The sequence below is a fragment of the Ahaetulla prasina genome, chromosome 7 (assembly GCF_028640845.1).
Source record: "Ahaetulla prasina isolate Xishuangbanna chromosome 7, ASM2864084v1, whole genome shotgun sequence".
In the NCBI taxonomy this organism is placed as follows: Eukaryota; Metazoa; Chordata; class Lepidosauria; order Squamata; family Colubridae; genus Ahaetulla; species Ahaetulla prasina.
In genome coordinates this window covers 50,007,835-50,025,106 of record NC_080545.1, presented here as the reverse complement: position 1 = coordinate 50,025,106, position 17,272 = coordinate 50,007,835, and the positions used below count along the sequence as shown (strand labels likewise).

At 36.1% G+C, this 17,272-nt stretch overlaps 1 protein-coding gene across 1 annotated transcript in view; it reads left to right on the top strand.

The window, feature by feature from the left end:
- ZFC3H1 (zinc finger C3H1-type containing) overlaps nt 1-13,712 on the top strand; it is a 53,376-nt gene extending 39,664 nt beyond the window's left edge. Inside the window, exons 24-35 of the mRNA XM_058189876.1 lie at nt 401-638; nt 1,054-1,156; nt 3,063-3,261; nt 3,775-3,869; nt 4,711-4,821; nt 5,897-6,001; nt 6,502-6,667; nt 8,129-8,229; nt 10,990-11,091; nt 11,680-11,719; nt 12,780-12,842; nt 12,968-13,712. Coding sequence (XP_058045859.1) covers nt 401-638; nt 1,054-1,156; nt 3,063-3,261; nt 3,775-3,869; nt 4,711-4,821; nt 5,897-6,001; nt 6,502-6,667; nt 8,129-8,229; nt 10,990-11,091; nt 11,680-11,719; nt 12,780-12,842; nt 12,968-13,105 — 1,461 coding nt within the window. The 3' untranslated portion in view covers nt 13,106-13,712. The remainder of the gene's footprint in view (nt 1-400; nt 639-1,053; nt 1,157-3,062; nt 3,262-3,774; nt 3,870-4,710; nt 4,822-5,896; nt 6,002-6,501; nt 6,668-8,128; nt 8,230-10,989; nt 11,092-11,679; nt 11,720-12,779; nt 12,843-12,967) is intronic.
- The last annotated feature ends 3,560 nt before the right edge of the window (nt 13,713-17,272 follow it).

Here is a 17,272-nt window from a genome sequence, read left to right as displayed (position 1 = left end):
GATAAGTAAGTCTCACAAGTCAGCTTTTGTTTAGATTTACATCTTGGTTGAAATGATGCCTTTTGATCTGGGCAATTCTTATCCTCTAAAAAGTCTAGATCTGAAAAAAGTGCTTTTAGAACAGGGGTATGAAGTTTATGGCCCCTGGGCTGGATGCATCACACACAGGCCACACCTGCCCCAGCTCCGCGAAAGAAAAAGGTCCTCAGCATCACATGACAGCAACTTGACACCCATGCTTTAGAAGATCCAGTTTCGAGGTTTAGGACTTGTAGAGCCATCTGCTCAAAGAGATTGAACCTTTAATCTCTTCAATGTGAAGGTTCAATCTCCTCCTTGATGAGACGTCCTCTGAGGGAGGCATGGCAAGTTTAAGATTATATTCTTTTCTGTTTCACAGAATGCTCTGAAGTCAGCAAGTGATAAGATCATAGTGCAACATCTGACTGTAAGTGACCGTTGCTTAGCTTGGCTTTCCTACATACATTTGATTGAATTTGGAAATCTTCCAGTTAAATTCTATGATCCTGCCAATAGCAACCCTTCAAAATTAATGAAAAAGGAGTCCTTTTTGATACCTTGGAAAACAATGGAAGATGTTAAAGCTAATCCTGATACTCTGTTAGCTTTATTTGAAGGTAATTGGTTTAATTCTTAAAGTAATATTTAATAGTATGTATACTGTAATTATGATACGGTGTGCTATTACTGATTATCAAGCATTGATTTTAGTCCTTTGTACATTAATTTAGAGTAAATATATCTATCTTAGTGAGGCTTCTTTCTAAATAGGCACAGATAATGTTAATATTGTTCTAGAAAGCCATCACTGCAAACTGCCCCTTCGCTAGAAACGTCTCAATGCAACTGGAGATCACCCCTGTAATCTTACTCAATTGGTTCATAAACATCAATTTTATAAAACTAGTGTTGAAGATTGTACTAAAGTTGAGTGTAGTAAATAATGTGGATGCAATTACATATATGTATTGAGTGACAAAATTTTATATTTCTTAAGTGTGTAATTTTTTTTTTGTTTCTGAATTATTTTAGATGCCATCCAATCATGTACTAGTGAGGATGCTTCCACTGAGAAAAGAATTTTTTGTCTTCCTTTGTACAGAAATATGATTGTTTTGCAGCAGCTGTTAGAAAGGTTTGTTATTATTGAAAAATTTACTTTTTTTGTATGATCCTTCCATTATATTCTAGGACCAGCTGTTTCTATCCTAATATTACTTATATTAGAAGACTAAAAAGAGTTTTATTATATATACTGCCCATCTCATAAAATGTGTCTCTGGGTGGCACAAAATTAAAAAAACATTAAAAAACAATATAAAAACAGTTCAACCATTAAAAAATATTACAATTTTTAAGAGGCAATGAGAGTGTGACAGATACAGCAGTAAAGCCACCTCAGCAACTCACCAAGGGCTCAGCTCTCAAGCCCGATGACATTGTAAAAAATGAACAGGGATGAACCAAACCTATGGGCACTATGGCAGAAATGGTCTGCCTCCAGGGTCCTGCTGAATGTAATTAGCAGACGGGTTATAGAGCATCTGCAATTCTTCTGTTGGATCTCTTCCCATCCCAATTACATCTGGGACAGACAGATGTAATTGGGATGGGAAGATGCAGACTCTCAAATAACCTGGCCCAATGTGATGAAATGTAGTGAGAAATTGGATCCCCAGGGTGCATTCCAGGGGAGTAGCCGGCAACTCAGCCCAGAGATCATGTCTGAGAAAAAAAGGGTAAAGGACAGCCATTCCCTAATAGTTCACAGAATATATTGTAGCTGCAGATAGTAGTGTCCTCAGTCTGCCAAGATTTTATCTGTAGAGGTGAAACTATAAAGAATTCAGTTTGGAAGAATTACTACATGTGATTGTAAGTTCTGGGCCTGATACCCATGCCAGGGAAGACTTTAAAGGTAAAAACCAGCATCTTGAATTGGACCTGAAGCAAACTGGCAACCAGTGCACTGAAACAGCAGAAATATAATGTCTGCCATTCCAACAAATACACTTAATTTCCCATACTACTGTATTCTGTACCAACTAAAACTTTTGGATACTCTTCAAGGGCATAGCCCCAGAAATGGATGGTCCCAACACCCGAAGTCACTCAGTCTTGCCAGGCTTCAGCTGAAGCCTATCGTTACCACTCCAGATCCCTTCAGCTTCCAGACACCAGGATAAGACAGCAACAGCATTACTTAATTCACCAGGTGCAGAAATACATAATTGGGTATCATTAACATACATATGATACCTCACCCCATGGCAGTGAATGAGCTCACCCAATGGCTTCACGTAGCTCTTGAATAGTAGCAGCCGAGACCTGTTCCCCTACAGGATCGATCCTAAAGAAAGTAGGCAAACCAGCACAATATAATGCTTCATGCCCCATCCACAGAGCTGATTGTGAAAGAGAAATGGTTGATGGTATCAAACAGAGCAATAGTGGTTGCATCAGAATGGGGCAATAACCTCCTCAACCAGCTTCCATAAAAAGTGAATGTTAGGTACTGAATGAGCAATGGCTTATTGAAGAGGTGAACCAAGACCTCCTGAAGATGTGAAGGAACAAGTCCCTCCTTTTATCCCATTCACACAACCTGCTCCCTCACTAAAGTCCTTAAACAAGACAGGGGAATGGTCTGAAGAGCAGGTGTCCAAGCTCACAGCCATAAGGACCGCAAGGAGCCATAAGCTACCATGTTCATGTTTCTGTTGACAAATTTGAATCAAGTTCAGCTCCTGCTGACTTTGGGTGTGGCTAAAAGATTTTCTTGGCAGCATTATGCAGCACAAGGGGCTTGACATTGCTTTCTGGGAAATTTCAATTCTGCAGTTCTTAGAGTTTCCTGTATAATAATAATCAGACACAACTCTTCTTAGTGTTTTTAGATAGGCCAGGGAATATTAGCTGAGTGCTGCCGTAAGAGAGGAGTGGTTTTTTAAAAAAATTGAATGGCTTTTGTATTTCATTCTTTTAATATTTTAAATAATCTATGAAGATGTTCATGGAAAACTTCACTGATTTCATTCAAGGTGGGAAGCTGCTATTGAACTGAGTAAATCACTTCTGAAATTAAATCCTTTTGACTGTCATCTTTTGAAGACTCTAGTTGATTTGTATTTGAGAACAGGAGAGATTGAAAGAGCTTGCGACGTGTGGCTTTCGGCATTTGAGAAGAATCCTCAGAATGCCCAGGTTTTTTACTTTATGTGCAATTTTTTCATGATGCAGGTAAAACAACTTGTTTCATTATTTGTTAGAGTATTTCCAATGCAAAATGACAACTTTATCATGAGATGTAGTGGAGATTGCTGTAGAATAGGGTAAAAATATGTCTTATCCAAATCAGTTGTTTACATGTTAGAAGATTGAGATACGAATCTGAATGTTCTGGTTTATTGGGTAGATGACGTAGAACTTGATGACAAAGGTATGCTGGTGACAACATACTAGATGGATTTTTCATACCTTTGTTTTATACCTGAAAGGGATTTTTGTATTCTTTTTATATATAAATTACAAAATGTTAATTTGGTCTTGTTTTGTTGCTTCTGAGTAATCTCTCTGACTATTCAGGTGCCCTCTTTTTCTGCTTTTATATAATTACTAATGTTTTACTTTTAATATTTCCATATGACAGCTCATTTAATTGATTTAGTTTCAAAAATCATTGAAATGTTTTTACATAATTGTACTGGATTTCTATGATGTAAGCTAACATCAGATTTAATTCTTTTATGACAGAATAGATCAGATAGTATTCCTGCACTATTGCAAGCCTTTGTTGCTGCATTTTTTGAGTATGTTCCTCAAGAAAACCATCCTGTAGATTTATTACGGTAAGCCTGGCTGCTGTTTTATTCTACATTGAATTACCCTCATTTTCGATGTAGAAATTGTAGCATACGTGTATTTGTAGAAATTATAGCCATACATTGTCAAGTTCCAATCCAATAAGCATATTTTCAGGAAAATCAATTATTTCCATTTGTCTACTATTTAATGAAAGGATTTCGCATATTTAGTTTGTGCTTCATGCATTTAGGTTCTCATTCCACTAGACAACAATTTTGTTACTAATAAATTTTGTTTTCAGGCTTGTGTCAATATTATATCCACTATTTTATTTCTGCACACAGATCACTGTTCATACATTATTATAATTATGATATTATATTGGGCTTTGGTTTTTGTTAGATTAAATTCAACTCACTGTTACTAAAAGCAGTGCTGAAATTACTCAGTTACTCAGAGAAGCTATTCTTTTTCTCTGTTGAAAATTCTGGCTGAGCTAATCAAGTTAATTAGATGAACTGAAGAAAATAATGATGCAGATGTTAAAATGAATTTCTCCCACTTCTTAACTTCTGAAATAACCCCTAGCAGCTGCCACCTTTTAGGTTTTGTAAGTCCTTTCATCAGTGTATTAGTACTTATAATTCCTCTTATTAATTAAAATTCTGTGCAACATCTAGATACAATATTGTCCTAGTAGTATGGATGGGAAAATTTTGCACCTGCTGTAATTTGCAGTCACGCGTTTGTTGCAGAAACTAATTTGATTCCTACTAAATAGCTAACCTAGCATTTGGACTTTGATTTTTGCTATATGTTTATAAAGTTTGTTATATAATATTAGTTCTATATAGTAAACATACTAAAAGCAGATTTTTGTTGTAGGTATTTTTTGAATTTTCCAATGCCAATTGAATTTACACCACCCTTGTATAAGGGAAATTTTATGGAAGACATTTTAAACCAGCAGATTCCTTACCTGTGGCAGATATACTGGTGAGATTTTTGTTGAAAATTTGTTCGTATTGTGCCTTTGTGTAGTGCCCTTCTGCATTTCAGTTTACAAGTTAGTGTTAGGAGGTAAGGATGGAAAAATTTGGAAAGATGGGAATGTCTTAGGGTTTGTTTTTTTCTAGAATCCTAAATTCTACCTAATGAAAAGAAGGAGTACATACTTTTTAATAAAAAAATTCAGAATTCAAGTATTTATTTTGGGTATTCAAAGAGAACAAAACTCAAAATCTTCCACATCAATGTCTGTGTGAGGTATAAAAAAGTCAACATGATGGTGTGACCAACTGATTAAAGCACCACCCCATTTCCTCCACCACATTTAAAAATAAAAGCTGCCTTGCTTACAATAAGCCTTTTTTTCTTCATTTCAGTAGTTTAAGCAAAAGGGAAGGAATGTAAGAATGTATATTCTGGAAATTGTAACTTGTGAATACTTTTTCCCACATGAATGTTCTTCATATTGGCTTATTTCCCTATTGAATGCAACTTCTTTATTTTGACAGTAGCATTTGTTTTGAAAGTATTAATCAAAATATAAAATTTGTCTCTTGGTTTTGAATTTAATCATTTATGTGTAAGACTGGTATGCTTGTCTATTGTATGCTGTCTGCTGACTTTTAAAAATTAAAATACAGGTTTGGTTTATATACATAAGAATGAATTTACTATTCCTTTGCCATCATAGCTCTAGGCAAAGAAATCAAATTTGATTTTTCATTAATCCTGTTTTATTATTTCAAAATTCTAATCAATGCCTAAAATTTTGTTTCGGAGTTCAGATTGTATTAAAACAGAATCTTTTATATAAAAAGTACTTGTAAACAGCGAAATAAAGGCAAGTGGAATTTTTGTTCTGCTATGCAGTGTTTTGAGAGGAGAAGAAAATGAGCTCAAAACTTTGAGTTCTTTACAAATCTGTGCACATAAACTAAACCATTTTAGTGTTGTGTGCAAACTAAAGCATATTTTTGGTTCTAAATGTCAGCTTCCTCCATTGTCCTTTTCTTTTAGCAAAAAGAGTATGTGTTTGGTTACAAAAATGGTTCTTTTTATATAGTTTATATCAATCTCTTCATGGAAGTTCTATAGAAGCAACAGATGCATTTGAGGCAGCACTGGGAGCAGTCATGCAAGAGGAAATAGTTCAGCAGATTTGGATGGAGTAAGTATAAATGATGAAACATTACTTGACTATTTATTTAGCTAGCATATTTATTTATATATCAAATTTCTATATTGTCCATTATACGTGCATGCCTCTGGGTAGTTTATAGATAAAAAAATAAGTGATACTAAAGCTATAGTTAGAAACAAGTTAAAAACCAGATTAAAACAAAATTAAAAGGGACAGTATCAAAGTGAAAAGGAAGAGGAAATGTCTTCAGCTCACAGTCACCCCCACATTGCATGGTACTCTTGGACCCCCAGGCCAGTTGGCAGAGCCAGGTCTTTTAACGCTCTTCCAAAAGGCCAGGAAGGTGGGGATCTGTGTTGCCTCTTGTTTCAAACCCAAGAATCAGATGAACAACAATTACTTGAGCTTATAAAACCACTGTGTAAACACTCCCTGAGATCCCCAAAGCTGTGAAAAATCTATGTTTTAAGGATATTTAATAGCACATTCAGAAGTATTCAAATATGAGTTTTACTTGTATTTTCCAGTTACCTTGTTTTCATGAATGACAAAATTGTCAAATCCAACAATCAAGTTCAAGAATTCAAGCTTTTTACTGATCTTGTGAACAGATGTCTTGTTACAGTCCCAACACGTTACTCTATTCCATTTAGCACTGCTGATTACTGGACCAACTATGAATTTCATAACAAGGTACAATATTTCAAAAACCACAGTAAAGCAAACCTAATATAAGCAACATTACAAGCAAAGTTTTGAGACCCTCAATTAGCCAAAATGTTATAACGACCCATCAGAGCTTGGGAGAGGGCAGGAGAAATTTTGATGTTGAAATCAACACTTTCAGGTGGAATGGAGGAAGAAATGTAATGATCCTTGGTGCTTTCTGAGCTTGGTTGTTTTCTTGCAGACATATCATTACTCAACTAGGTAACATCATCAGTGCTGACATTTACCTGACCTTAATGAAATGTTTGCAAGAAAACAATCAAACTTACAGAGTACCAAGGGCCCTTCATTTCAACCCTGAGATATAAATATTGTCCTCTATCAAAACTTAATGGTATTATGATAATTTCAGGTTACTTGCATTGAGAGAGTTATCATGGCTGTTTTTTCATTGTGTCTGTGGTTCAACATAAGTTAATCAGAATCTCGCAATATTAATTAGAAAAGTTTGCCTGATCTACTTTATTTTCTTTTTATCACTGCTATAATAGTACATCCAAGAGTTCCTTAGACATTTGCTTGGTCTTTTTGTTCTTTTATATTATTCTTTCCATTTTCTGCTAGGTATTATTTTTCTGCTTTGTATTTTTATTTTATCTTCCCCTTTTTATTCCTCTTCACTGATTTCCATGTACTGATGACCCAGAAGACACCAATTAATAGGTGCACCAAATATGGTAGTAAGCTGCTGACTATCTAAGGAAATTACTTGCCTCCATTCTGCTTGGAGGAAAGGAAAGAACCTTACAAAGCAAATCATAGTTGGTCTTCAAGACTAAGAATACTTTTGTGTGGTCAGGTATTGAAGGTTGTCCACACCACCATATCCTCATCACTTCAGACTGTGCCCAGAAAAAGGTTAATGCCATCTGGGTCCTTGGGGTCTGAAGCCAATAGCAAAGGCATCAGTTCTGTTTCAGAGCTCAACTGGACTATCATCACATATGGCTTACTCCCCCTTTATCAAAAGCCAGCAGTTGCAGAGTTCTTGCCATTAAAATCTGCAAATAATACAACAATCAACATAATCATCCCCAGGTTTTGCAGCAACACCATATAGCTTCCAATGATGTTTCTTCTGATTCTCTCACTATTTGGGCCCAGGAAGGTGTATTGTTTACTGCTTTGAATTATTTTTAAAAATAATAAAAGCAGGATTAAAAATAAACAAACCCCCACTAGAGTTGCTTATGCATGCCAATCTGAAATTAGATGGCATGCTTCTCCTTCCTGTGAAACAAGTAGGTAACAGTGATGTATGATGGACTATCCCAAAATAGTCTTATTTTGATAGGTGTTGGTCAGTCCAACTTAACTCTGAATTCAAAAGTATGCATGCTATTTTCTCACTTATTAAACTAGAGGACAGGGTTTTAAAAAATAAATAAATGGGAGCCTCTAATGTTTTCAAAATTAACCTTTCAGGTAATTTCCTTCTATCTGAGTTGTATTCCAAAGACTCAGCATTCCAAAGCTTTGGAACGGTTTTGTTCTACCATGCCTTCGAATCCTGGACTTGCATTCAAGTAAGACATATTACTGGGAACATCTAAAAGTTTATATATGTGCTTCTTTTTATTCTTTTAAATCCTGTGGAATGTAATTAGGTAAATGAGCTGTGTGAATAGTAACTGTCTGAAAACGGACTAGACTGAATTTGATGTGAGAGATGAAGCTGGTGATAAAAAAATTGATTCTGAAAAGGGCTGGATCAGACTGGGGGCTAGGAAAAAAACTAGTGTAGTCCTGTAGGAGAAGCATCTGGGCAATATATATATATATATATATATATATATGTATATATCTGTGTGTATATGTGTGTATATATATGTGGGTGTGCCTATGTGTGTATATATGTGTGTGTGTGTGTGTGTGTGTGTGTGTGTGTGTGTGTGTGTATATATATATATATATATATATATATATATATATATATATATATATATATATATATATATATATATATATATATATATATAGGTCTTTGGTTGTTCGGGTTTTCTCCCTGTAAAATTGGAAGTGTCTTGGCGACGTTTCGAAGTCTCATTCGTCATCTTCAGGCTTCAGCTTCGTGCTTCTGGGAGCAATGTGTGATCGCAGCTGTTTCTTCCTTTTAACTGCTAGAGGGGGTTTGAACTGATTGGGTGGGGGCTTGGCTGGGCTCTGATTGGGTGGGGGGTTTTCTGTGCTCTGATTGGATGGGGGTGTGTCCTATGTTGGTGGGGGCTTGGTTGTGCTCAGTCTAGTCTGTGCTGCAGGGGGATTTGAGCTGGTGAGCTGCATAGCTGTTGTTTGGCTTTGTGGTCTTGCTACATCTTCATAGTGGGTGTCAGTCTGCTGCATGAATGGATTGGAGGGGTTTGAAATGGCTAATGTTGCAGCTGCGGTCTGGCTTCTGGTCCAGAAGAAACAGCTGCGATCACACATTGCTCCCAGAAGCACGAAGCTGAAGCCTGAAGATGACGAATGAGACTTCGTCGAAACGTCGCCAAGACACTTCCAATTTTACACGGGAGAAAACCCGAACAACCAAAGACCTATATACAAACACCCGTGAAAACCTCAGAAAACATATATATATATATATAATATATATATATATTATTATATTATATTATATTATTTACATTTATATCCCGCCCTTCTCCGAAGACTCAGGGCGGCTTACAGTGTGTAAGGCTCATTCTATTTGTATATTTACAAAGTCAACTTTATTGCCCCCCCAACAATCTGGGTCCTCATTTTACCTACCTTATAAACGATGGAAGGCTGAGTCAACCTTGGGCCTGGTGGGACTAGAACCTGTAATAATTGCAGGCAGCTGTGTTTTAATAACAGGCTATCTTACAGCCTGAACCACTCAAGGACCTTTACACAAATATTTGTGATTCTTCCATTCTGAGCCCACCTCTTTTTCCTCCTTCCCAGTCATCCAATCTTGTGTACTGAGCCAATATACAGTTGCAGCTTAGAAAGTTTGTTGAATGGTGAAAATGATCTTCTTAGCATCCTAGTTCTCTAAACATAAATATGGTTCTCAAACTATAAATATTATCCAGAAAGTCTATAAGAGAATATTGGGCACAATAATAGTTTAGTGCTAAACTAGAATAGAATAGAATAGAATTTTTTTTATTGGCCAAGTGTGATTGGACACAGAACAAACTGTTAATGTTAATGTGTTTTTCCCGTGGCTTTTGGACTTACTGTACAACCTAGAGGAGCACTTTGGTGGAACTTGATTTCATTTAAAAATCACACAATTGAAAGCCTATGGAGATTCTCAGTCATCCAGGTCATGGTTGTCTCAAAGCTGCTTTTTCCAAGAGGCAACTGGACTTACTTGTTTTTCTTTGAAGATGTTTCGCTTCTCATCCAAAAAGCTGCTTCAGCTCTGAAGAGCTGAAAGTCCAGTTACCTTTTAGAAAAAGCACATTTGGGACACAGAATTGAAAGTTTGTTCAGGCAGTAAAAGAAGCAAATGACATACATTGGATTCAGAAACTGACATTAATCTAGGAAATGAATGCAAGAAGATGGCTCAAGAGATGGTTTCATTAGCATTAAGCCAGCATTTAATACTTAGTAGATTTCAGTCTTTTGAGTAGGTCTGCCTGTTGTCTATTAGTTAACTAATTAGTATTAGTAATTAATACCAATTAATAACTAATAAATAAGAGTCTTAATAAACTTTTCATAGAAATATTCATTTGTTGTGCTGTAATTACTAATATTAAAAACAGTCGTCCCAGAGATACATTGGGACATCTAAGTAATTATCTGTCTGACCAGGTCAGTTTTTTTCATCCCAGTCTTTTCATTTCATCACTTCTCTCTTCATACCAAATTTTCTGTTCAGTTTTCAGAGTTTATTCAACTAGCAGAGTCCCAATCCCCTTAATATCAGTAATTTCTTTTGAAAGAAAAGAAATAAAAAGTATATAAATATATGTTTTAGTAACATGTTTTCTGGTGTAATTTAGCCTGGTTGTTTTCACTGAAGTTATCCTGACAGTGTCAAGCAATAACAGTGGTTTACCTATAGATCAGTTACTGAAGGAGGTTACAAACTCCCCTTCACTGAAAGTGTTTAAGCAAGGACTGGTCAATCGCCTATTGAGTGATTAAGATTTCTGCCCTGGACTCAATTACTTAATACATATCAATTTGAACCCTCAACTTAAATTTGCAATGAATTTTCTTTTTCTGGAGTTTAAAAAAAGTTTTATTTAACATGTTGATTTAGCTATTATTACATTTTCTCATATGCTTCTTTGTAATTACAGGTTGCTTCAGCAGTATTGGGAAGAAAACAATATTCAAATTTTGAAACTGCAAGCCAAGATGTTTACATATAATATGCCAACATGCCTGGCCATCTGGAAAATGTAATTCAACAGTCATACACCTGTTAAGATAGATACTGTTGTAGTTTTCTTTGTTTAAAAAGGTTTGCTTCATAAAACTGAAATAGTCTTCAAAATAGTTTCTACTAGGAAGGTTTTCCATTGTAGTCCAATTCATATTCTTTGGTTTAGAAATGTACACGATATTAAAGCGAGGACCTTGCTTCCCCATACAAAAAAAATTCAGAAGTAAGTATATTTTGTGTATATAAGTAAGGAAAAAAATTCTTTCCTTGTTGCTACTTTGGAGTGTTGTACTATTCAAATTATTGACTTCTGTTTCCTCCTCCTTTCTACCCTCCCCTTTATATATCATAATAGCACTATCCAGTGATGATGAACTGATCATTGTCTGCAGTGTTTGTACATAATGGGAACAACTGAAATGTCTTGCTCATGTAAGATTGTTTATAAAATGGATCTTTTTTGTCTCTTCACTATAGATTGTCATCATTGGGAATTAGTCTATTACTTTCCAGGATTTTATAGTTTCATTCCATATCCAGTGTTCTTCCCTTAAAGATATTCAGTATTCAGTAAAAATAAATCATTTTTATTTCTTCCCTTCAGAGCCATTGCTGCTGAATGCTTTTTAAAGGGACAAAGAGAGGTATGTAAGGAAAATATACTAAATAGAAATAATTTGGGAATAATTGTTCCAAGGTTCTTAATTTGTCTCATCTATTACTTACATTCTATTAATAAAGAAGCAGCAGCAATGCTGTTAGGAATAAAAGCAGTGGTAGTTTATTTTGTAGAAAAAAAACCTAGTAATGCTTTTCAGTATTCAGATATTGTACTATTGGATAAAATTTTACATAACATCAAGCCATGAATTCTGGTTTTACAAAATATGAATTAATTTGCTCTTCTTTCATATTACAGATAAATAAATCAAGAAGTGAAATAGTTTGATCTGATGTCCAATCTTAATAGTCAGGACCCTTAGGCCAGTCACAGTATGTTTTATTAATAACATTTTTATTAATAATTTTTTTCTTACATTAATTACATACATTAATTATGTTTCTTAATTAATTATATAGTCTTGTCCTCAGTCCACAGTTCAGACATCAGGTGAAACTATCCTCTTCCTGGTTTACTTGCTTGAAAGAAGAAAGGGAAGCAGGAGCAGATAGGCTAGATGTGCATATGTGTACCTAAAATACATTCCAGCAGAATTTTTTTTATTCTTTGTTGCAAACAATCCATTATGTTCATTTGAAAGAGCAAAAAAAAAAGGCATGTGGCTCAGTTTCTTCCAAGTAACAATATAATTGCACCACTTTAGTAGCCTTGTGTCCTTTCACATGATAATTGGGTTGATTTAAATTCAGTTCCCTTTGACCTTGTGACATCTCATTTACAATATAATTCTACCTATACCTCCTTAGTGAGTTTTATTCCCAGATTAACAGTTATAAGGATTTCATGCACAAATTTTTATTTTTAAAACAAAACAATACAAAGTTATATTCTAAGAACGAAAATAAGGTTTTGGTATTAATTCAAATATGTAGGATTTAGTGTGTGTGTGTGTTTTAATGAGGTTACTAGTATATATGAGAGTTAGTGTTATAAACTGATTAAGATAGTTTGATGTAGAAATAAATGAGAAAGAATTGTTATTGAGTGATAACATCAAATTGTTTTTTGTCTCTCCTTTACAGGTCCATCACTTATATCAGAGAGCCTTTCAGAAGTTACCTCTTTGTGCAACCCTGTGGAAAGATGTAATGTTTTCTCCTTATGTTTCAGTTTAAGGTTTCATTTCAATTTTCTGCATATCCCATGTCCATTGATGTGGTGATATTCAAGCTCTGGCTAAATCTCATGTCTGCTTCCCCATCTCTTACAGCAGTTCCTATTTGAAGCATCAGAAGGAGGTAAAACTGATAACCTGAGAAAACTAGTTTCCAAGTGCCAAGAGGTTGGAATCAGCCTAGATGAGCTTTTAAATTTAAACACTTACAGAACAGAAAGCACGAATCACTGAACGCTGGGTGCAGTCAGTACTAAGTCCTCTCAAATGCCAAAATCATTTTGAATGATTCTCCAGGCTGATCTCTGGCTTTAGGCTTGTGTAAAGCAGATGAGCCGTGCTGAGCAGATCAAGTCTCTTTGGCTTGCTTTCCTTGAACCTGGAAACATTAACATGGCGCCTCCTTGGATAAATGATGCCCTCTATGGCCTGCTTCTGGGCCCTGCCAGACTCTCATAACATCATGTACGTAAGTATAGCTCATCCCAATGACAGACATAAAATGTATTAATTTTTTAAAAACCTCCTTTTCATTTTCTTTTGTGCTATTACTGATTTCACTTGACACTCACACTGATGCCTGAGAGAGCTATGTTTGGAGTTAATAACGAGGGCCCTGTTTACATGAAAAACGACCAGTCTGTTTTGTTTTGCTTTTTATTTCCCTGTCCTTGTTTCCCAGTCTCCTTTTTTGTTTCTGAGATTTGTTTTGATTGCAGGATTTAAACAAAAACACCCGTTCTTAAGCAAAGTACCTGCCATGGCCACAAGTATGATTTTTGTACTTGGAGGCTATGAGGGTAGCTTAATCCCTTTCTGCATTTTGGACTTGTGGCAGAGACTAAAACTTGAAGAGTACAGTTTCTATTATAAATACCAGTGCATCAGAACCTCAAGAGTGATCAATTCTATTATGTGCAATTTTTGTAAAGAAATTTTAATTTATAATAAAAGTTTAACAGTTAATAATATTGAACTGATTTGTATTAAGATACTACACTGTAGTATTACTGTTTATACAAAGGTATTTTGAATATACGTTTTTAAAAATCTGTTGTCTTTGTTGTCTTTTACTAGATATTACAAATGTGGTTTCTGTTTCCATTCTTTTTTTTAAACAGCACACAACAGCTTACAATTTTTTAAGAGCACCAAGCCATAAAGAGTAGTAGTAGTAGTAGTAGTAATAGCAGCAGCAGCGATAAATTGGAAAGTTAAAGTAGATAGTGATAAAGCTAAAATAGTAAAGTTATTACTAGTAGTAATAGTAGTAGCTCAGGGTATTAGACACTTGCCTAGTATTTTTTTTTAATCCAGACTGAAAATAAATGCCAGAGAAAGTATCTCATAAGAAGCAATCAAAATGTTTGCATCCTAGAATCACACTACATTGTCTTGCATGGGTTTTAATTACCATATTTTTCACTCCATAAGATGTTCCTGACCATAAGATGCACCTAGGTTTAGAGGAGGAAAACAAGGAAAAAAAATACCTCCCTCTGCCTCCATTCATCTGGCTAGCTTCCTTGCAGCAAACAGCCTGTCTCCTCCGTGTCTGCTGCCTCCGCCAGGGAATGCTGGAGCCTTTGGCTCCAAGCAGCTGATTGGCGGCTGGATCAGCGTCCTGGAATACCACTGATAAGCTGTTCCAGGAGGTGGGGATTGCTGTCACCACTCACCACTGTTGCCCTTATTCGCTCCATAAGACACACAGACATTTCCACCCACTTTTGGAAGGAAAAAAGTGTGTCTTACGGAGCGAAAAATACGGTAATCTTTTGTGATAATTCATGATTAGCATACAAATATAGAAATCCACAAGCTATTCCTTTTCTGGGTCAGGGGTGTTATGTAGACAGTCACCCATCAGGGGTGTCACGTAGACAGTAAAAGAAGTAAATAATATGTAAAAGAAGTTGAAGATACAAGGTAAGGAAGGAAAAGAAAATTTAGCTAGATTTAGTTTACGTCAGCTGTATTCAACACCATTCCACACATCTTTACAAACCATCCTTGCTTCCACTATGTACACGAATTAATACAGTTTAAGCACCTCAATCCTGTCTCTTTGAGGCTGTCATCAATTCCAGCACTGTCTTGCTCTTCCCCTTGCCCCTTCCCACATTCACTCTTGAGGGAATGGAGCTAATCTAATGTTTGCGGTGGTTCAGGGGCTAGGACGTTGAGCTTGTCGATCAAAAGGCCGGCAGCTCAGCGGTTCGAATCCCTAGTGCTGCCGTGTAACGGGGTGAGCTCCCGTTACTTGTCCCAGCTTCTGCCAACCTAGCAGTTTCGAAAGCACGTAAAAATGCAAGTAGAAAAAATAGGGACCACCTTTGGTGGGAAGGTAACAGCGTTCCATGTGCCTTTGGCGTTGAGTCATGCCGGCCACATGACCACGGAGACGTCTTCGGACAGCGCTGGCTCTTCGGCTTTGAAACTGAGATGAGCACCGCCCCCTAGAGTCGGCAACGACTAGCACATATGTGCAAAGGGAACCTTTACCTTTAATGTTTGCACGGGGGTGGGAGAGGATATTTCATAACAATGGCAGAGAAGGCTTGCTGCCTGGGACCCGCCGAATGTAGAATGCATTGCAATACTCCAATCTGGAAGTGACTAAGGCATGAGTGACTGTGAGCAGCATCATACCTTAATAGTAAACTCATTTGGGCCAGCGTATCACAAATGGAACCAAAGTCTAATTTTATTGAAGTGTGCTCATGCTGTTCAGTTCAATGTAACTAAAATCTTCAGATGACATACTTTGCAAACCAGTAAATGCTTGCCTACATCCCACAAGCAAGGAGATACACAAAAGTGTACTGGTACATTCAGCATGCAATTATAATTAGAAAAGAGTTTCATAGCCTGATGGTCCAAGTACGGACCTCTTTGTTTATTAATTTAAATGTTCAACATTCAACAAATACACTTCAGTTAAACTGACTTTACCCGGGCTACCCAATTACGATTATGTACAAAAATGAAATTGTATTTACCAGAAATGTGAATGCAACAGTGTTGATAAATGTAGAGAATTGTAACTTTTTTTAAGGCAACTTAGCCTACCTTATAAAACCTGTGTTTGTGTTTGTTCCTAGAGAAGCCAGTCTGAATAGTCTCCTCACAAAATAACTATATTTTTGATTGATTACCAATTTTACCCATGCAGGCTCAATTTTAAATGGGTTATATTTCCAAAGTGAATTTGCTGCAGAAGAATGCTGAAATCCAGTTTTTCTTTTATAGAAATAGCTGAAAATTTTAAGTCCCAAGTGTTACTCTTTCAAGTATCCCTTTCCCTTAATTAAACCACCTCCAGAATAAAAATCTTCCTGAATCCTAGCTGTGGGTGATTATATGTGAAGTATCATTTGACAGGTTTTTTAACTAAAGCTATCAAGAGTCCACATACTTTTAATAGTTCCATAACCTCAAAAGGTATGTATTGAAGGAGGGGGGGGCAGAGGGTTGATAAACATTGGCTTCAAGCACAGGTTGGATGGAAGAGAGAACAAAGGAAAATACTTTTTCAAGCCTGAGAAACTGTAGTGGAACACTACCAATATATACCTGCAATTTCTGAGAAGTATATAAAACAATTTTAAAAGCAGTTAATGGTGAAATCCTATTGAAAAAATTCTAAATCTGAGAGCTTCTTACTGAATATTTATAAAATTAATAGAGCTGACAATCTCACAAATGCGACACCAGGCAACACAATAAAGCTAAAACTGTTAACATTTAACTATCTAAAACAGAGGAGAATGCTTTTGACTCAGTGGTACATGACAAACTTCTCCTAAAACTAAAATCCTACGGCATCTCCGGACCCCTCCACAACTGGATATCAGCGTTCCTGTCAAACAGACAAGTGGTCAAAATAGGCAGTGCCCTATCAAATCCTGTTCCTGTCAATAGCGGCGTTCCCAAAGGCAGTGTTCTTGGACCAACACTCTTCATATTATACATTAATGATCTCTGTGACCATATTAAAAGTAATTGTGTTCTTTTCGCTGATGATGTCATAAACTATTTAACACTACCAACAATACAGCTACCCTTCAAAAAGACCTTGACTTTGTGTCAGAATGGTCAAAAACTTGGCAACTCCAAATCTCAACCAGCAAATGCTCTGTCTTACACATTGGAAAAAAGAATCCAAACACTAAATAAAAACTCGATGGACATTACCTTACAGATGACCCCCACCCTGTCAAAGACCTTGGAATTTTCATATCCAATGATCTAAGTGCCAAAGCCCACTGCAACTACATTGCAAAAAAGGCTTTAAGAGTTGTAAACCTAATCTTACGTAGCTTCTTCTCCAGAAACACTACACTACTTACTAGAGCTTATAAAACATTTGCTAGACCAATTCTTGAATACAGCTCGCCT